Source organism: Corvus cornix, chromosome 6, assembly GCF_000738735.6.
Source record: "Corvus cornix cornix isolate S_Up_H32 chromosome 6, ASM73873v5, whole genome shotgun sequence".
In the NCBI taxonomy this organism is placed as follows: Eukaryota; Metazoa; Chordata; class Aves; order Passeriformes; family Corvidae; genus Corvus; species Corvus cornix.
The window spans coordinates 32,260,332-32,281,067 of record NC_046336.1 but is presented as its reverse complement, the minus strand read 5'-3'; the positions used below and the strand labels follow the sequence as shown (position 1 = coordinate 32,281,067).

Here is a 20,736-nt window from a genome sequence, read left to right as displayed (position 1 = left end):
GGATTCCACAACACCCACAGACTCACTAGAAAAAAAAACCTGCACATGCGAAAAAATATTATTGTGTGGGCCTAATCTACTGCAGAAAAGGAATAACTGCAGCTGAGGTGTAAACTGACTTTGTGTGAGTATTTCATTTCCCAAAAAGACTTGAAGGAAAAATCAAAGCAAGATACGATTTCTTTCTAAATGTGAGGAGTTTACCTTTTCTTACTGATTTGCATTCCAATTGTGCAGAACAGGTTTTAGAATAAAAGTACAAAAGGTATTCTGCCCCGTACCCACCTGGCCATCCTGGGGCATCTGCATCACCTCATTCCAGATGTACAGGGACATACTTCATTCACAGGTGCACTTTTGCAGATTAGCAGAATCCATTCCCCCAAAAAGGCCCAAAACCACACAGATAGTACAAGATTTCAGGTGCCAAAGGAAGAAACAGTCCCTGTTTTTGCCTCTGGTCCCTAGAACAGCCTAGGCCCCACATAGCCTCAATACTTGTTTGTTTTTTTCTTCTACACCCAGCCCCTCCAAATTAAACCTGTTCATCACCAACAACAAACTTCCATTCCAGATAACTGCCCTTACTACACAGGAAGCTTTGGTTTCAGCAGCTCTGTGGACTCTGAAATATAAAGAAAAAGTAAAATACTAAGTTTCTTGACAAAAGGAAAAAAATATTAAACGTAATATGACTTCACAACTTGTCTTTTCCCAACTGCTCAGTACAGTGAGCTCAGCACTATGAGGAATTCCTTCAGAAGTGAAAATCATTTGCAAGTATCTTTTACCCATCCAGTAACTCTGACACAGAGCTGTTGACACATTTTGGTTTTTTTAAAAACTACAAAACAGGAAAAGTCTGTAGCTTCCAATCTGGTATTTGTGATTGCTAAATTTAAACCCAGAGGTGGCCTTGTTACTGATTATTACATAAACCCAACTGCTTATTCCCCTGCACCATAGTTACTTTTGACCTAACTAGGCTTAAAGCACATTTCTTGGCCCCACTTTCTGCTGTCAGCCTGCAAGGAAGCAAATACCCACAAAGAGAGGCTTAAAGGAGATACAGGAATACTTGAGAACAGAGAATAGGCAGGATACAGATTTGCTGCTTCTCTGTACCATATTATTGTTTTGGTTTGCTCTGGGTAAATCAGGTGAGGGACATTTGGTCACACAAGGCCATGAGCTCTATCCACAAATGGCCTTCACAATCACTGAAGTGCTGCTGAGTTTAAATTTAGATTTAAAGAAGGCTTTAGGTTTAAAGATTGATGTTTTAAGAAAGCTCCCACTTTCCTGCATGTTCTTCCCACAACGCAGAAGATGCACTAGACAGAGAAGCAAAGGCTCACAGCACCACAGGTTTATTTACAAACAGACTACAAATAGGCAGAGCAGCAGGCAACAGAAAATGAAAACCAAGGATAAGCTCCTTTGCACAAATGGAAAGAATTCTCTCAGGAACAGGCAAGAAGATAACAAAGGGAAAACAAAGAGGAGGCTTTCAGATACTCAGGTGATTTTTTTTTTCTCTCTACACAGCTGTTTTGGTGGCCTCTTTGATACCCTCTATGTAGCCCTGACACAGACATAGCTCAGACTCTGGAGCTCCTTCTACATTCTCTCTTTCCTTCAGTATCAAAGGAATCAGTCACAGTCAGAATTCATCCAGCATTGGTTTAGCTTTATGTGACTCAGATGCACTGACGTATTTTGACACAAACTCATATTTCCTTTACATTCATCTATTAAACATGCCTCCTGTACTCAGGGAAGTATTACATTACACTTGCAACCAGTGCAGCAGCGGGGGGAGCATCATTGACCAAAGTCCATTAATTTATTTCACCTGCAAATTTATTGTAAAACCTGTGAAGCATTGAGAAAAGATATGTCCACTAGAGAAGATGCAACATCAGAATCTCAATATTCCTTGAGCCAGGCCAAGAGAAAACGAAGCTCAGAAATCCTAAGAAACGTGATAAACTCAGTTGTGGTGCGGTAGCTTAATTAGGATGTTGTAAAAAGACACATTTGGGTTGATTTTGTTTGTTTGTTTTGTTTTCACTCTCCCATGTGCATTATAGATGCACTGCAGGAAGTACAGAGCTGAGTAGACTGTGGTTTGCCAAGACATAATGCCAGTGGGGAGCAGAAACACCTAATCCAAGTTACCAAAGGACAAAAATCCACAATCCTGGTTGGTCAAAACCAGCTGCTCTCCAAAAACAGGTACCTGTGTACTGCTGTTTGGCAAAGCTATCTTGAATCACCACTCAGCAAATCCCTACTGCACACGCTTGGCAGTGCTGAAATTACTTGACCGCTCATTTCTACTTCTGTCCAACATTATGCAATCTTTTTGCAACTGCAGTAATGAGGGCAGCTCCCTTCCCACTTCCATCTTCAGAAAGCATGAAAGTCACATCACACTGAGGTGCCAGTTCCTTCACTGTTTCCCGCAAGACCCTAGAAAAACTGAAAGGGAAGGGAGAGAAGAACAGAACATTTTAGCAGCTGCTTTCTGATCTGATATCTTTGTATTCACCTATAAGCAAGGAGCCATAACCTCAGCCAACATCTTCCACAGCATTGCTTTCTTTTGCTTTTCCTCCTAATCATGAAAGATACAAATTTCTGTACACAATCAGACTCTAATTTTTATTTCTCCATTTGAATTTTGTTCAGCATGATGCCACACACTGCCCACATCTTCAGAGATCATGAAGGAGGTTCTCTTAGCCCAGCTCAAAAGCTAATGCATCTATTTGTAGGCCTTGCTCACAAAATATTGACCCAACTCCAAAAACTCAAGACAGCTTTCCATCTGGGAGATTCAGATATTGCAGAAATATGCCAAAACACTGCAAAATAAGCATTAGGTTCATTCAACATTCCACAGAAAACAGCCTCCCAGTGGCAACTGGACTTGCCTTTGCAATTTTTGATCCTTTGGCTAGGCAAGGGAAATGACAAAATGCAGGGAAATGTGTTAGATTCTTACCCCCTCTCAGGATTTTAATTACCTCAGCAGAAAGCTGGTACAGCTTGGTATGTTCTAACAGTGAAAACAAGCAAACAGCAAAGGGAAGTGGTGCCAGGGTACTCACTGTGGATGGAGCTTGTACAGAGTCCCATCTACTCCAACAGTGATTTGCAAGCGCCCCACACCTTGGTTCTCCCTCTTCTTCTCCACAATAGCAGCCAGCCCTGCCCCACAGAGCTGGGCAGCTCTTCTTGACACAACGCCACACACCTCCTTCACAATGATGCTGTCGTCACAGGTGCTGTCCAGGCCGAGCTGCTGCAGGATGCGCCGCACTTGGAGGAGAGCGAGCCGGTCACTGTGCACAGGGAAGCACACAGAGCAGCAAGGCATTAGGGAAAGCTCCAGCAGCTGAGACAGATGTGATTCAAATGAAACAGGACCACTTCAACTCTAACACTCTCCAGCTCTTTTAAGGCAGATTTCTGTCTGAATTCAGATTGAAAACTTGCTCCTGCCATGCCCTTTGCCATGTTAAGCTGTATCTCCAGAAAGCACAAACTGTAGTCATTCATCTAACTCCCAAAGTCATGAGGGAGCAGAGCCAGATCAGCCACCTGACTGTTACTTTAGATCTCAAGGCTGAGACACTTCTTTCAAGGCTTTCCACAGCAGAAAGAGTTTCAAATAACCTGGAGACCATTGCAGTCACGCACAGATTTATAGGTAAGCACATATTCATGTATCACTGACTTCCTACTTTCTTAAATAAGTACTATTCTAAGTCTCACAAGAAACATTTAGCTTGATGGCTAAGGCATCCAAGATAACCCAGTTGTGTGGACAGGAAATAATATTTCATATAATTACAGAATAATTCTGTAACTCCCCCAGTTTCTCATTTTTAACTTTTATTCTGGAGGTGGGGGGGTGCACAAAGAAGAAAACTGTAACTGACTTAATTGACTTCTTGAAGGAAAGGGCTCCACACACTAGCAAAAGACTGTTTTCTAGGTGTCCCAGAAGACTTTAAGGATTTAAACCATGTAAATCTAACAACTTTACCTCTCAATCTGAGACAGGAATTTTGTTTCAAATATGCCTCTTTTCCTGAGTGATTCCGAAATGTGTCCTCTGAACAGCAGCCCTTGTTTGGTTAAGTCAATCAAAATTTGCCTTACTATTTCACCTAGGTACATTCCACTGGTCATTTTTTCATACCTGTTGGGTCAAAAGAGGAATAAAAATGTTCATTTAAAGAGATGGCTCTGTTTAGCTTGAGTGGTATGTACATGCCCTGTGAACTCCAAAAAAGCAGCCCAAGCTTGCAGAGCAATAGTCATTGAACTCCATCTTTCAATCACCAAAAATCTGTTGCAGTGACTTCAAGTGCAAACATTAATTATGATATATTTACCTGTGCCAAATGGTAACAGAAGTAGAAAAAAACTCTTGCAATATTAAGCAGAATATAGTGTTAAAGCCAAAGTCCACACTGAAGTGAAACTCTTCCCTGTCCCCCCATGCATTCACCAGTGAGTCACACCTAACCAATACTGTCTTTACCCAACAAAGAACAGTCACGTTCAGCTTATCCTCTTGCTTGAGTTGTATTCTATCTTTGAAAAATCACCCTAAGAGGAGGAACAAAGCACAGCCTAGACTTTGCAGGGAAATCTTAAAAGCTGCACTGTTTGGTAACTGCTTCAAGATGAAAACAGTGCTGTGGTAACAATGTACATCTTCGTTTTTTCCTTTGGGGGTTTGTTGTTTTTTTGGTATCTAGGTTACTTACCAAACAACAACAAAAAAAAATGCAATATTAAAATTTCCTTCCTGATTATTCATTCATTAAGCACGTTTTAAAAAGCAGCCAGTGTCTCTCAAAGACTGACTTCATCAGGCTCTTGGCATCAGGACCATCACATTTACCTCTGTTTCCCTGGGTTTAGTGAGCCTTCATCTACTTCTTTATCATATTTTGTCCTGATGTTGTCAATACAGCCATTGTCACCAAATGCTCCCCATTCTGTATTAATACACATTTTTCCTTCATTCCCTTCCACTATTTCTATGTTTTTCATGTCCTCCATGTAGCAAACATTGCTGCCTGTTCCTAGAAGGAAAGAAATAACAAGACTTCAGCTGGAAAAGTGAAGCAGCACCAGGAACTCATAGAAGATGACTGCAGTGTTCATCTTAAAGTTCTCTTTGCCATAGCTCAAATTTCAAGGTCACTTCCAACACAGGCCATTCTATGATTCTATGCTTAGATATATTTCTGGATCAAAACTTGGAGGTACCTATTGGGGGAACCATCTAAAAAGCCCAACAAGAATTCATTCAGATTTTTAAAAATATTTGCTTGTTCCATGGTCTGTAACCTGGCCACACAGTAAATATGAATACGCTTTCCGAAACAAGAATTCATGCTCTTATCTGCTTATATCCTTTTACCCTGCATACACTTGCTAGGCACCATCAGAGATACGATCAAAAGTCCAACAGGTCCAGGAACTTACCTGCTACAGATGTTGTTAAGTTTCCTGCTGAATACCACACAAATCTGCCAAGAACCCCAAGCAGCTAGTAACACCATATATCAAACTCAAATAAAAGATGCTGGTTTACAGATTCCAAAGCCCAGCATTACATAGGTGCTTTCTTCTCACAGTGGTCACCTGGCCACCACTGTACCTGCAATAAGGCCAATCTCACAGTTTGGATCCTCATATCCGCAAGTCATCATGGTCCCAACAGTGTCATTCACCACTGCTACAATGTCCAAGTCAAACTCCTAAAACACAAGTCACGATCAGTAGTGGAATGCCAGAGGAAGAGTGAGGGTGCATTAAGTACACCAAAATGAGCAGAAAAAAATAGCTCACATTTCTTCTTTTGATGGCCTCTCTCAGCATATCAACAACATCTTCCCCCTCACAGTCTGTTGCCTTGAATCCTTTTGTCCATCCCACAAGTGTTCCCTGAAACAGAAGAGAAAGAAAGTCATAAGTGAAGAAAAAGAGCAGACTGTACATTGCAAGCATCAGCTTTTTCTTGCCTCCCACCCCAATGTTTTGGGGTTTTTTTTCCAAATAATGTATTTCCCTGGATAGGTTACTGAGAGTGACTAGTGCAGGCTGTGCACATGTATCTTTGTTACCCAGCTGCTGATGGTAGTGACTCCAGGTTTACTCAGCTATTTATCAAGGCACTGCACTCAGTGCCTTCTAAAAATCATTTGGAAAACCTCATCTCATGTCTTGTGCACACAGCCATTGTATTACCTGTGAGGGAAAGACTGCAAAAAATACTTTTGCCATAAATTATTAAACACCCATCAAACATTAATGAACATCTACTGTTAATTTTTCGGTCGTTTACTGAAGGACATTTCACAACTTCAGGCAACACTAATTTGTTTCTTTTCAGACAACAACCTGGCCTGACAGAAGTTGATTTCCAGGTTACCTGAAGTAATTAGCCTTACACTTCCTAAGTGGCTCTGGACTGTGTGTCCAAATAAGAAAAAAAGAAAAAAAAAAAAATAGATGGCAACTGGGAGAAAAAGCTGCTACTGAGAAACACCCTCAAGTTCTAACAATAAAAGACCAAACACACAGAGCAACATATTATGACCCTGACATATGTGTCTCACTCAGTTTGCCTCCAATACTGTGGAATTTGCTTCCTAATCATTTGTCAAGACCTAAATGCTATGCTGTAGGTTGAGAAGGCATATGAATTAATGTCTCCACAAAAGGCTAAGTCCTATTGCTACTCTCTCAGCTGAGCTGAAAACTGAGACAGGGCAGACTAGCTTCCAGGCTTAGAAGCTATTGTAAAACCCACCAGGACATAAAAACATGCAATAAAATAGCAGTCTCTTATTTCCCCAATATCCTACACATTTGACTGGAACTAAGCAGTACAACATCCCCTGCCCCTCTCGGAAATTAATAAAAATAATCTTTTCTTACATAAGATCTGAAAAGATAAAAGATAAGGTATCTGTCAAAAATCCAACTCTTCCAAGCTGGACAAGAAAACCCAGGTCTATCCACTGACACTCAACAAAAATAAGCTAATGTAGTGCGGAAGTTAAAACAGTCAGAGCTGTGCAGCACAGCTTGGAAAACAACCTGGGACTGTAGCTGAGCAAGCAGAAGGAGCCATTTATTATCCCTTGCCACTGAAGAGTTAAGGCAGCCAGTAAGATTCCTGGGTTATTAAAAATATGCAGTTCATTTTGCTGTCATGAGGGCTTAGCTTTATAAAACAAAAGCAAGTCATGTCCACCACTTACCACAGACAAGAAGTGAAAATTCAGATTCCCATAGGCAGATGGATAACATAGGATGATAACTTTCTCGTGAAACACAACTAATTTGCAAAATAAAGTAATAACATTCTCCAAACCAACAAGTCACCCTTGCCCAAAATGATATGATTTACCAAGCAGATGCAGAGCTGCCATTTGACCCATTTTGTGCTGCAGTTCTTACCTTGTCAATGCTGGCTTGCCTGCAGGGGAAAGAGAAGGTGAAGCCCAGAGGAAGCCGAGCACCTTTAATCCCCATATACTCCAGAAAGTCTGCTATGCACTGGACAATATGGTCAAAGAGCTGGAGGGAAAGGAAAAGTATATAAATCTCACAACTAATCCCATACAATGGGCCTTGGCTGGATCGGTTAAACAGTCACTTAAGATTACCTCTTCTCCTGTTCCTTGCATGATCTCCAAAGGAATGGCAAAAATTTTGTTATACATTTGCACTGATCTTCTTCTCCCACTTTTGATTTTGACCAGCAGAACCCTGAAATTTGTGCCACCAAGATCAAGGGCAAGGAACTTTCCTTTCTCTGAAGGAAAAGAAAGGTATTTCATTTTGGTGCTTCTCATAGCACATTTGCCAGTTAGAATGACATACCAATGATAGCACACTGCTCCCTACGGCATTTATCCCATCAAGTCTTTTAGCATGGGGCTGAAGATAACAGATAACATAGCAGGAAGCACCGGTTTGACAACATAAATCCCCCTGGCATTTGCCAGGTTAATTAGCATATTCCCTCTCCCCAGAAAACAGACAAACAGCTTTCCTGAACCACCTTCAAGTGATCAGGAACTAACTTCACCTGTTCCATCTGGTGTCCCACAGACGTACGTCGGCAGCATCTTCACTGTGGCATTGGCTTGTGTCTCTCTCTTCAGCCCGTACTCCAGCTCAGCCCTCATTTTGTCCATAACTTCTCTGAGGATTCCCAGGGGCAGCAGGAAGGGTGCAAGCGTGGCATCAATGCACTGGCGCTGGGCGGCCAGTCTGTGTGCCACCGCTGTGACCATGGCAGCCCCCCTGCCGCTGCCGCTCACCGACAGCAGGAACCGCACGTCACAGGTGGGCACCAGCCTTCTCACCACCTTGTGCAGACGTTTGGCATATCTAGCAGGGACAGAGATTTGCTTTAGGCTCTCACAGGCCTTTTGGGCATGGTTTACTTCATCTCTGCCTGGAATCAGACCTTCAACCAGTTTGGGAGAATAGTTGGAGAAAGTTCCCCGTTTGGGAAAGCACGTGTTCAAAAACAGGGAGGTAGTGGAGGAAGGGAGAAAGAAAGAAAGAAAAGAAAAAATGTGCAGTGAACTGCAAATGTCCTGGAGACCCAGGAGTCACTTGAGAAATCAACTGCATTTCCCCAGACACTGTTATCCCAGGTATCATGTTCTTCCCACCCCACCCCAAATTCTAAAGCTCCTGGGACAGCTTTGCAATAACTAATCCAGTTAGATGTCACCCCAAAGCTGAAGCAAAACTGGCAGTTCTCTGAAAAGCCACACACACATGCAAATGGAGACTCTTGGCAACATCAATATGCAGCCAGCAATTATCAAATCCTCTCTAGTTACTTACTGGGGGTGGGTTTTATAGAGTCCCCCATCAATCCCAACAGTGGTTCGCATCCTCAGCAGCTTTTTATTCTCCCTGAGCCGGGTCAGGATAGCTGCCAAGGCAGCAGCACAGAGGTTGGCTGAGCGGAAGGAAACGATAGTGCAGACATGCTGAACAGCAACACAGTCCTCCTCAGAGGGAAACAGGTTCAGCTCTGTAAGGATCTCTTTTGTGTTGCTCAGACCTTCCTTGTACCTAACCCCAAAACAAAAGAATACATCACCAAATGCAAAGGCAACACATAAATCAATACCTTGGCTTAAAAAGAAATGAGAGGAGACCAGGACACAACCTATCAGGCAGTATCATGATTGGTTCCCATAAACCAGTAATGTCTTTTCCACAGTATTCCCAAAAGTACCCAGGGAGGAGAGTCTGCTTCCTGGGATTCAGCACTTGGTGAGACCAATTGGCTGTTCAAGAAGAGAATGGGATAAAATAGTCCATACAAGCAGAGCACATGAATAGATGTACAGCTTCACTCAATACAACAAAGAAAATAATTCCTGGACTGACAGTGATTCCTCTCAAAACACCAGAATCCAAGTTTTCCATGCAGTCATCCATTAGCTAATCTAGAATCTGTACTACATCTCCACAGCCCCAGTATTCCCACATCAGAGAGGCTGAAAACTGCAGCAATCATCCCACACACAGGTCTCCAGAGAGGTTATTTAAACAACCTGCATCTGTGATGTTTAGCAATATATTTGCTACTGTGGTACTTTGCTAAAACTATCTTACACCAATTCCCACTTACAGAAAGGTCAACTTTTCTCCTAGCCAAAAGCAAAATCAAGCTGTACCCTTCAGGATTGTTCCCAGCACTCACAGATTATACCTACACATTCATTATCAGTGCTGTGCTTGTGACAGACTGACTTTGAGAGTGGCTACTCTCAAACACAGTATTACAGGTTCTTACTTTTCCATTGCAGACACGTGTTTCATTTCAATCTTGCCCTTAGTAAGCAGAGCTGTTGACACTTTCCCATTGAAGAGCAGACCTTCCTTTGTCATTTTTAGGAGAATGAGTCTTACAAGTTCCCCCAAATACAGGCTGCTGATCATCTTCTCAAACCTGGAATGGAGCACAGGAAGGATTACAGGTTGTTCACCTATTTTTAACAACACATGAGCAACTGTAGCAGCAATCCCCTGGCCTGAAGCAGGGAGGTGTGAAAGGTACCCACCCTTCCTAGAAGGGAAAGATCTGGCTAAGACAGAACCAGGATCATGCCATCTCAGGTTCACTTAAGCCAATTCCTGTTTCAAAGGGGCTCTTGGCATACACTGGAAAAGCACTCTGGGAACTCGGACTGCAAGTCAGTCAGGGAATCACTTACAATTGTTTTCCAGGATTGAGAGATCCCAGATCCAGCTCCCGATCAAACTCCGTGCGGAGGTCATCCAAAGCACCATCATCTCCAAAGGCCCCCCACTCTGTGTTAATGCACATCCTCCCTTCATCCCCTTCCACCAGGTCAATGTGCCTCATCTCCTCCATGTAGCATGCGTTGGTGCCAGTCCCTGTGGGTATTGGATAAACTACTGTTTGTTCTAGGTGTGCTCTTTGTTTAACTCCACATGTTTGGGAATAAGTCAGTATATTGACTTTGGAAGAAAATACAAACATATAACCCTGTGGCATAGGATGCTAATATAGGCCACCTGCACCTGTGAAATCATCATTTCACAATGAATGAAAAAACCCTGAAATTATTCTAAGGCTTGTCTTGTTTAAAAATAGTTTTTCCTTTTTCAAATGTACTTCTATGTGCCTAATAAAAGCCACCATGGTGCATGAAATGGACAAACTGTGGAAAGCATAGCTGGTACTAACTACCAGACATGAGGGGAATTCAGCCTTCTCTGGACAGACACAGTAATTTTCTATACGGTCAGCAGAAAAGTTTAGTATGCTGGTCACAACTGAGCCCAGACAAAATGGGGACTGTGGTATTTGATGGCAATGTGATCAGCATAAAAACAGCTGCTTTAGAGAAGGCAGCCAGGCTTGAAAATCCAATCATTGTTTTTTCCATTTTCTTTCTGCTCTTTCCTGTATTGTGAAACTCTCTCCTACTCCAGATTTGTAGTAATTCAACAAATGAGAGGGAAAAAAACCCTTCATGGTGAACAGAAAAAATTACCAATTATGAGCCCAACTTCACAGCGCTGGTCATCATATCCACAAGTCATCATGGTTCCCACGGTGTCATTGACCAGTGCCAAAACATCAACATCTACGTCCTAATAGCATAAAGATGAGTGATTAACAGGGACAAAAGCTTAGAAAGCCTCCTGTGTGATAAAGCACTGGCATGCAGACATACTCCCCAGGTTGCATTTTGAAGGCCTCATTCAGGAAAACTCTTTGACTGAAACACACTACTTCCTTTTACAACACTCTTCCCACAACCCTGTAAAGTTACAAGTATCTCTGAATTCTCAAGTGTTTCACCAGCCTCTTTGCTTGAAGGATTTGTTTTTCCCAAATACCACCTCATTTGCCAGAAAAATGACGTGATATTGGTGTGAATGTTGTGATACTGTGCTTACGGACTGTGTGAAAGGATAACATCCTACCACCTGAGCAGATCCCACCAAATAGGACAGAACATAAATGCAGCTATGGCTGTGCAGCAACACCACACTCAAGCAGAAAGTCCTTCCATCAAGGCTGTGCAGTTTTCCCTTCACATTTCTCAAAGGATTGTTGTAACTCAGATGCCAATGCTAGGAGGAGGCCACACTTCACCCATGAAGCCCCAGATCTTTCGTTACCAATAACTACAAGACTGATGCAGATAAAGAAGTGAACCAAAATCAAGGCTGGATTTTTACCACCTGAGAAAACAGAAGAATTTCCTCTTTACTATGAATTCATCAAGATATGGAAAGATGCCTTGTATTTCTTAGCTGTTGTTACCAATAGCACCAAACATGAAAAGCAAGGCTTTCCAAAATATTAAAACACAGTGTTATTCAAAGGCTATATGCTAGTTCAAGGGCAGATTTAATCATGTCTTACTGCTGACCTTAAAAATTACAATCACTCTGTTCCACAGACTGAAGTGGACAGGCAAACCCTGATAGAGTCAGGTGTGCCAATTTGAGATGACAGTTGCCCCCTACCAAACTTCATCCCACAAGCCAGGCTGTGAAACACAGTATGTGAAACTATTGAGTGTTTCATGTCTCACTCAGTAGGTTCACAAGAGATTCCCTTGGGCTGAGACAGTGGGGCCATACTGGTATGCTGTCACAGCCAGCCTGGGTTACCAGTGTGCAGATGCCCTTGCTGTTACTGGGGAAGCCTGAGTTACAGCTGCGAGAGAGATTCAGATCCACCAGATGTACAGCCATGCTGAACACTTGCTACTGACCATCCCTTAAGGATGTCTGACAGCTCTCAAAAGAACCCACACAAGAAGAGCTGATTTCCCAGGAGGATATTCTGAGGCCACTCAGGTTCAGCTCCTGCAGGTACGAAACTTGCCTTACGCTTCTGGAGGGCCTTGCGCAGAGAGCTGACCACATCTGTGTCCTGAACTCCTCGGACCTTGAAGTGTTTTGTCCACGCAAGAAGAACCCCCTGAAAAGTAACAGTGCAGTGGCCCGAAAGCACACAAACTTTAGCATACAAACCACAAAGCCCGCCAAGACTAAAGTGTGTGGAGAAGTCCACTATGTCTCTCCACTCATTAAAACTGAGCCAAAATCAGTCAGAGCAGAACATCTTACCTTGGGGCACCTGTAAGTACCAACACAACCAAACAGGTACAGTCAAAGACACAATCCTGCAAATGCTTCTCCCTGTGCTTCATTTAAAGCACATGTGGCTTTCCTGATGCTCATCACAATCTAATAGCATTAAGCAAAAAGCATTCGCAGGACTAGGACCCAGAGCACAAACTCTTAGAAATAAGAGAGGCTAGAATGAGAGAACACAAAATAATTGCAACCAGCCCTTTGTTTCCCCAAGAGGTGTCTCAAACAGCTCTGCTACAGGTATTTCCTATTCAGAATCAACTGTAAATAAAAAAAATTGAGAGTGATTAAAAAAGTAAAGACGCTTCAAGACACAAAAGTACGTATCTATTTCTAACAGTGTTAATACCGGGGCACGTGGTTCCTATGGAATTGGGTGCTGATTAAGCAATGTAATAGCTTTAGCTTAAATATCATGGTGCCTTGAGATGAGCAATGAATGGTTAAATGGTAGTCAAGTCTAGTTAGATGCTAATGGTCATCTATGCCTTCTTCAGAGAGCTACGTAAACATGACCCCACATAAAAGCCACAGGGTAACACTCCCATTCAACAGCTTCTCCAGATTCTGCAAGGAGCTCAGCTTGACAAGAGTATTTCTTTATGCATCTTACCTCTTCCAATTTGGTCTGTTTGCATGGAAAAGAAAATGTAAAGCCAAGAGGTAACTTCTTATGCTTCAGGTTTTTGGTTTCCATGAAGTCTAACAGACAGTCAGCAACATAATCAAAGAGCTGCACAAAAGGAGAGGACAGTTGGGCTGTGTCCTGCAGGCAGGTGCTCCAGCACAGCACCACCACAGCAGTGCCCTACCTCGGCTCCGTTCCCCTGTATGACCTCCTTGGGTGTGGGGTAAAACTTGCTCTCCAGCTGGCTGCTCTGCTTCCCATCATCAAACACCTTCACCTGGTGGGCACGAAACTGGGAGCCACCCAGGTCAACAGCAAGGAAGTCACCCTTCTCTGCAACACAAGTGGGCAACCATCACTGGGGATGGCCACGAAGTGTGGCTCAGATGCCATGCTGAAGGCCACAGCCACAGACTCTCCTGCCCCGTCATGGCAGATCCTTATCCTATGGGCCTGGGTGCATCAGAAAGACTGAGAGTTGGAAACCCTAAGCAAGGCTATCAGGTCTCTCCTGTTAGCTTGGTATGTAATAGCTAATTTAATTTTTATTTGGCAGTTTGTCCAACCCTTCTCCTTCCACAGCAGCATATTTTCAAGCTGCAAAAGGATGAGCTTTTCCGCAATAAAGGCCCAAAGCAACTGCAAAGCCAACCAGAGTACACAGGGGCTGCAAAACTGTCACCTGAAATGTGGGAGAATCAGAATGTTACCTGTAGCCAGTAAAGGACGCAGGATTTGCAGGCATATGTTAAGACTCAGCTCTAGTGCAGAAGTCAACTTCCAAGTGGGGCAAAAATAATTTGCTACCTAAAGTCAACCAACACAATCCTTTTCAAATGCCTTTTGGTGTTTCTGTAAAAGTACCATTTTGTTTCACAGGCTTGCTCAAACACATACTTCTCCAGCAGCAGCCTCAGATGGAAGGACAGTTTGGCCTTACTGCTACAATAAAACAACTGTTTATCCCACACACAGGAAAAGGCCCTTCCCAAAAGGAAAACACAATGGTATGTGCCCAGCCTTGCATGATCTTTGTTCCACAGTCCAAACACCTGATTAAATTTTATCAAATCTGGTCCTGAAAGGGAAGGAAGAAGGAAATTCTACCTGTAATATCATGGTCAGCTATTAAAGGTGAGGAGGCAGATTGGGTTACTCAGTAAACTGTGACCTTAGTGAGACCATTAATCCCTAAACAACGAAAACCTGATAATGCTCCATGTGAGACATTTCAGGCAGCAACACTGAGGGCACCAAAAAAATCTTAAAGTTGAATGCTCTTGCAAATGGGGAATAACCATCCAAGTCTGAGCTGTTTAAACCTGCTGGAAGTTTTGTCTAGAAGCAAAAAAACCAACAAGGATTTTTCAAGAGAGCAAAAATAGAAAAATCAATGTGATACTTAGAGTAGGCAGCGTGTCAATAAGATACAGCCCAGCTTGATGCTGCATCATGTCCTTGACACATTGGAATGGCCACGCAGGCCAGGAGAGCACTGTCCAACCTTGGCCTTGAGGAACAGGAACTCTTGCAACAGTGATGACACTACGTGAAATTTTCCAAGTCTGCTGGCCTCAGGGGCCCCCTGCTGTTTCAGGACAGCATCAGAGACATGTGAGACCTCAGGACCAGTGACTGTCACGGAGATTGCAAGGGTTAAGAAAGTACTTCTTTCTCTATGACAAAGGTAGCAGCAAAGGAAGAGTGCCCCCTTCCATCCAGGCAGCTTGTGTATAATTTCTCTCAGACATGCCTCATTTCAAGAGACTTACCTTCAAATACCTTCTTTATGCCATTAAAGCTGTTATTCCTCATTTAACTGCAGGGAAATTACCTTCAGAAGGAATAAAGTCACATGGAAATAAGGTACAAAGCTAACATTACATTTTTCTGCACAGCTAGTTTACACGGAGTCCTGACCTAGGCCACACACAGAATCCTGCAAAAATTTACTTGATTAAACCTGGGAAAAATGTAATTTTCTGTCAGCCTGCACTGCCAGGAGCCAGCTGAGGTGTTACTTTGGATGTGCATACTTCTCCAAACAAGATGGGCTTTTACTTCCTATCTCGCATCACATCCTCCCAGACGACACTACTGCACTTTCTCCCTCTCTGTTCAAGTCTCAGGTGAAGGAGAGCAGACAGTTTCCTGGCAGATCCCACCCAGAAGCAGATCTTCCCAATGCAGAAGGCAAGAAAGGGCAGAAGGGATCGCTTTTTGAGGAATTAGAAAAAGCAGTGCAGAGTTTGGGGATCACAGCTCTGAGGATGCCACGTTGCTGTCACTTGGCAATTTGAGGGGTTTCACTGCAGCATCCTGCCCTCCCTGTAGCTCCAAGAAGGCCAGGCCACACATCCCACAGCCTCAGTACACTGCAGTGCAGGCTCTGAGCTGTAGAGGCTGCCCTTGCCGTGTCCAGCCACAGCTCCAACAGCAAGGCCTGCACTAGGAACAGGTGGGAGAGGCTGTTCCTGAGCACTTACTAGGTCCTTTCCCCAAACAAGCAGCACTAGGTCAAAATCCACCCAGTGCAAGGAAAAAAACTCTCTGCCAGCATTTTCCCAGGCTCAATATACACACCTGCTTTCTCAATGAGATAGGCAGTAACCCAGAGTCACTGGGTGCCCTGTGTCTCTGCTGTGCTATCCTGGAGTATTGGCAGCAACTCATCTTGCTACAGCAGCCGTGCTGTGCTGGAGCAGGGCGACTCACCTGAGCCGTCGGGCAGCGAGCGCACGAACGACGGCAGCATTTTCACTGTTGCCGTGGGGTTCGTGTCTCTGCCCAGGCCCTTCATCATCTCGGCCTGGAATCGAGCCATCACATCCAGCAAGACATCGTCGGAGAGGCGCATGTGGTACAGGTACCTGTCAACCTGCAAAGATGGAAGGTGTTACTCAGAGGCATGCAGGCCCCTTAGTGCTCAGCAGCTACTGATTGTTCATTTCATTTTTGACCTCAGCACCTAAGTTTTCATGACTGCCAGTGCAAGCAAGCTCCAGGTCATCATCAGGACAGTCACTCTTCTAAAAACTTTGTTTTGAAAATGTTTAATGTAGCCCTGGTGAATTACTGCCCAAAAGTTGGCCATCTTTTCTGATGGCTCAGTAACTTGACAATCTACGTAAGCCCATGAGATTGCTTGAGAGCCTGACAAGCTGTTTTCACACCGTCCACTCCTCCTACAGATGTAATGAACTAGAACTACAAAGTATCTCAATCTCATGAGAATTTGACCTCTCTGAGGCAGATCCAGAAAATGCCATCAGTACCCAAGCGTGTCAGCCACAACCTGAAAACATCCATTCAGCTACTGCTTCACTCCATGGACAATTAACTTTGTTGGCATGCCAGGCTAGAACGCAAAGCCTTTTTCTCACTCCAGCTCTGCTCTCCATTCTCTTGTGATTCTAGGATTACATCTAAAACACATTTTTGGGTGCAATCAATACCCTTTGTTAAAGGTCTGTAACTCACGGAATACATCAAAATAGAAGCCAGTCGAATATAAAGGAATTCAAAAGTATCTATGAAGCAGCTCATTTAGATAAACTGGCAGAGAAGCTAATCAGTGTTTTATATACAGCTTCATCAGGGCAAAGTGATAGGTTTTTTCCTTGAGGACCACGCGCTTCTGGACTGACACGTACCTGCAGGGCTATAACTAGGGTGGCCTAGAAACTACATAGCTGGGTACAACAAAGGATTAACACAGGAAAATAAGAATCTGTCCACATCCAGAAGCTTTTCCACTGGGGAGCCAGATTTTGGTGCTGTATGAACATGATACAGGCATAATAATTGTGTGCTCCAAATAGCTGGATGTCCCCTGAAGGGTAATTCGTGTTCACATCCCACTCCCCACCACATGAGACTCTGGGCCAGAGGAGGTGGGCAGGGGAGAGAGGTGAGACAGCTTCCAATGCTTTGCTACTACAGACACGCAGCTCTTGCACCACAGGATATGTTGTTACAGTGCTTTATCTGTTGAGAGCATTTCATCAGTCCAATTTACATAGGGAGGTCTGGAAGGTTGGAAGGACACAAACCAAGTCCCACCAGCACTAAGGCAGGATTTAAAAGGCTGCATTGTCTAAACAGAGGGCAATGCAGGTTGTAGATAAATTGGTCTCTGCCACAGTTTGGACTGGCCACCTATTTCAATGAGGCACAAAGTTAGTTACCTATTTACAGTCCCATTTTAAACTGATGGTCAGCAATGACCCACCTGAAAGAGCCAGGACCCTGAAAGTCACTCCAGCACTTACATAACACACACAGAGGAGCAAGTGTTAAACTAGAAGATACAATTGTCCTAGAGCAGCAGCTGCCTTTGGATACAGCTGTGCCTTGAAAAGGCCATTATTCAGATTTGTCTTCGTAGCCCTCATTTACACAGGTACTTGATTTTCTCCAAGGGTTTTTGAGGCCCCACCACTGCATAGGATCCATCATCTCAGCCCACGCACCCGTGGTGCAGATCTATGCACCAGTACTGCTTTTTTGGAGAAAATACAATGATGGGAGACATACAGCACTCATGCACTCTGACACAGACCCAAATAGCCTTGTGACAGAAAACCCTGTGGGGAAAAAAACCCTCAAGAATAATAAAAATTACTATGACTGTTTGCAGAGAACATGCACTAGCTCCCTGCTGCCCACAGACATTGCATTCCCCACCCTGTTTACCTACAACCACAGGAGCAGACAGTCCTCTCCAAGGAATTAGATACGGCAGAGCCCAGGAAAGCCTGCTGGCTCTCCAGCCTGACTTACCACCAGAGCAAGGCCCTGCTCACATAGCCATTTACTTGTCAACACAGGAATGGCCAGGCTGTGCTAAACCAAACTTGTTGCCTCCCTACCATGGCACCGGAACAGTGCCTTGCCTCATTTATGGAAATAGCACTGTTTTCCTGGCAGCCAGGCTCTTGGTTTTGCCACCACAGAGTAAATAAGCCTGGGGAGGTAGAGGTGGGAAGACATTCCTTCTTTCTAATTAGGGACAAATCAGTTCTGTTCTGTACAGCCTACCCTAGGCTCCTTAAAAGAGAAGTCTGAGAAGCATGTGGTTTCTTGCCTTCAGGAAGGGCTAGTTTGCACCTAGCAGAAAGACTTCGATATTTTTAATGGCTTTGTCAGAATTCCTCTGCCCCCTTGTCTCCATTGTCCTCACTCAACTACAAGCTGGATGTTTCTCTGAAAAGCCCAATACACCCGAGCACTGCTCCACAAGGTCTCTCTCTTTCTTAGTAAAAAGAAAGAAGAAATAGTACTGTCTAGATGTGAGATCAGCTCCTCACACAGGGGAGGGGCATCGAGGCCTTTTTCTGATCACATTAAATCCTAGGGGCAAAAGGGCTATGACTGAGTCAGAGACATCTGATTGTTGAGATACCAGTACCTCTCCTGGAATGCCTCTCTCCAAAATAGAATCAGTGGAAGAAACCCTCCTTGGAACAAGCCACGCCATGTTTTGGGCACAGAAAAGAGAACCCAGAATTGCTTAGTTTGCTGATGAGCTCAGTGATGCAAGTGGATCTATGCACCAGGACCCTGGATCTCCCACCATGCATCCACAGACAGCCCCACCTCCCACTGGTTGGAAAACCAGAGGACAGAGCCTGACAGCAATGGCCACCAGACTGCACTCAATGAAGACATCAGGAATACAGAGGGGCTGCAGGGGACATGCCGACAAACCAGAGGACCTCTGACCCATGAAGCTTACAGGTCTCACATGGTCTTATGACAGACATATGCCCAAAAACCCATTTCAGCATGGCCATGAAAGTAGATTAAGGAGGAGCAACCATTAGGCAGCTCACTCCCAGTACTGATAGCTTCCTATCTGAGCCATCCTGAGCTTTTCCAACTGTAATTAAAGTCACACCTATAAAGATCAGAGTGATTAGCCAGTTTTAGATAACCAGAGAGGAGGCACAGGCACACCAACACCAATTGGAAATCTCTCCCGGATCTCCGCAGACCCAGACCAAACACCACAGAGGTTTCTCCTATCCCTGCTATGTGACTGACTCCTGATTCCTACTCAGATTGAGAAATCCCATCATTCACACTACACTTGCAAAGCGACTCAGCAAGAGTCATCCTTTCTGTCCTCTGGGCTCTACTACACCATGCCAGATAAAGCTCAAGCAGTTTCCCTTAATGAAGAGAATTTGTTCCATTACCGGGAGAGCACTTTTAACAGTGCAGGAAAAACCACAAAACAGACCTGTTTTCATACTCGTCAGGTGGTTTAGGGTTTAAATACCTCTTACCCCATTTGGCTGAATGGTTTTAGTGGATAATGTCATTATATGGTCTGCATTACATACTGCAGACCCCTCCGTATCTGAGTAACACAGTTCTCAAAATAGCAATCAGTCAATGCTACATCTTACCTTTTTTATTTGATCCTCTTTTAGCTTTGTGAAGTGGAAAGCTAGCAAGTGGACAGCAAACATTTTCTTGAAGCAGATGGATGAGTCACTAGTGACAGAGCTGCTGTGAATAACTCCAAAGCGACAGGTCTTTATTCACGGAGCTGGAGCTAGAGAAACTTCAGCAGAGGCATTTTCCCCAGTGTGGAATAGTGGAGTTCCTGGGAAATTGAGTCCAGAAATAAATCCATCCAGTGTGATCGGGTCAGTGATTAAACTTCTGCCTCTTTGTATCACACCCCCCCCCCCCAACCCAAAGTCCCTCCCTCCCCAGCTACACACTTCATTGTGCCAGAGCAGGCACCTGGAGAGCTGCCAAGCTGAAGAGGAGAAAAATCGATTTTGTTACTGCCCCACTTGGGAATTGTTACCACTTCTCAATGCAGTTGCTATGCAGCCTGCCCCGCTTCATTCCGGGGGCTGACAGGCTCCCACAACTGCTGCGTGCAGCAGAGTGCTGCCGGGAATCTGGAAAGTTAGAGGGTTTGAGGAGGTTTCTTCCCTCTGCTCAGTGCTCCCACTTGTGAGACAAGCTCTTCTGCATGAATTAACTTCACTCTAGTTCTGCACATTGCACCCTTATCTGCAGCTTTGTACCAATTAAGCTTCAGCTGTGCAAAAGAGCAAAGAGACACACAGACCCCTGCCCCCAGCTGGAATACCTCTTGTGCAATTCCCAGCAGAGAGGCTTTGGACTGATTCTTCTCCCTTCACCCAAAGTTTCAGACCAGTGAAGATCCTCAGTACTGCAAAACCCAGGGAGAGGACAGATTTACCTGGCAGGCAGCAGTGTGGGTATCAGACTGCCCCACTGGAAGGATGCCTTTAACTGGCAGCACAGAGCACCTACAGCAAGAGCAGCATCCTTACACCATCAGATTTTGACACAGCCTTTAACCATTACTCTCAAATTCATTCTGAATACACAAGTGTTTCCAG

At 44.1% G+C, this 20,736-nt stretch overlaps 1 protein-coding gene across 3 annotated transcripts; it reads right to left on the bottom strand.

Annotated features, from left to right (window-relative positions):
- Positions 1-1,354: 1,354 nt before the first annotated feature.
- Positions 1,355-20,204, bottom strand: LOC104690146 (hexokinase HKDC1). Of its 3 annotated transcripts, XM_010400716.4 has the most exons (19): positions 20,102-20,204; positions 19,759-19,958; positions 16,061-16,223; positions 13,530-13,678; positions 13,331-13,450; positions 12,446-12,541; positions 11,097-11,196; positions 10,290-10,473; positions 9,869-10,024; positions 8,905-9,138; positions 8,132-8,436; positions 7,707-7,855; positions 7,498-7,617; positions 5,881-5,976; positions 5,690-5,789; positions 4,925-5,108; positions 4,058-4,213; positions 3,117-3,350; positions 1,355-2,484 (listed from the first exon to the last, which is right to left on the bottom strand). In XM_010400716.4, the coding sequence occupies exons 2-19, from the start codon at positions 19,819-19,821 to the stop codon at positions 2,340-2,342; spliced, it is 2,754 nt and encodes a 917-aa protein (XP_010399018.2). In that variant the 5' UTR covers positions 19,822-19,958; positions 20,102-20,204; the 3' UTR covers positions 1,355-2,339. The 3 variants fall into 3 exon arrangements, with proteins under 3 accessions (XP_010399018.2, XP_010399016.2, XP_019142152.2); XM_010400714.3 differs by lacking the exon at positions 20,102-20,204 and having other exon boundaries at positions 19,759-20,015; XM_019286607.2 differs by lacking the exons at positions 12,446-12,541; positions 20,102-20,204 and having other exon boundaries at positions 19,759-20,015.
- Positions 20,205-20,736: the final 532 nt, after the last annotated feature.

What these genes read in the sequence shown, in the direction of transcription:
- LOC104690146 (XM_010400716.4), bottom strand. Translation starts at nt 19,821, where the DNA reads ATGTTTGCTGTCCACTTGCTAGCTTTCCACTTCACAAAGCTAAAAGAG. An exon ending in CTCAATCCTGGAAAACAATT is followed by an intron (nt 10,025 to 10,289) that starts GTAAGTGATTCC and finishes GCTCCATTCCAG; the next exon opens with GTTTGAGAAGATGATCAGCA. An exon ending in TGGGACACCAGATGGAACAG is followed by an intron (nt 7,856 to 8,131) that starts GTGAAGTTAGTT and finishes CTTTTCCTTCAG; the next exon opens with AGAAAGGAAAGTTCCTTGCC.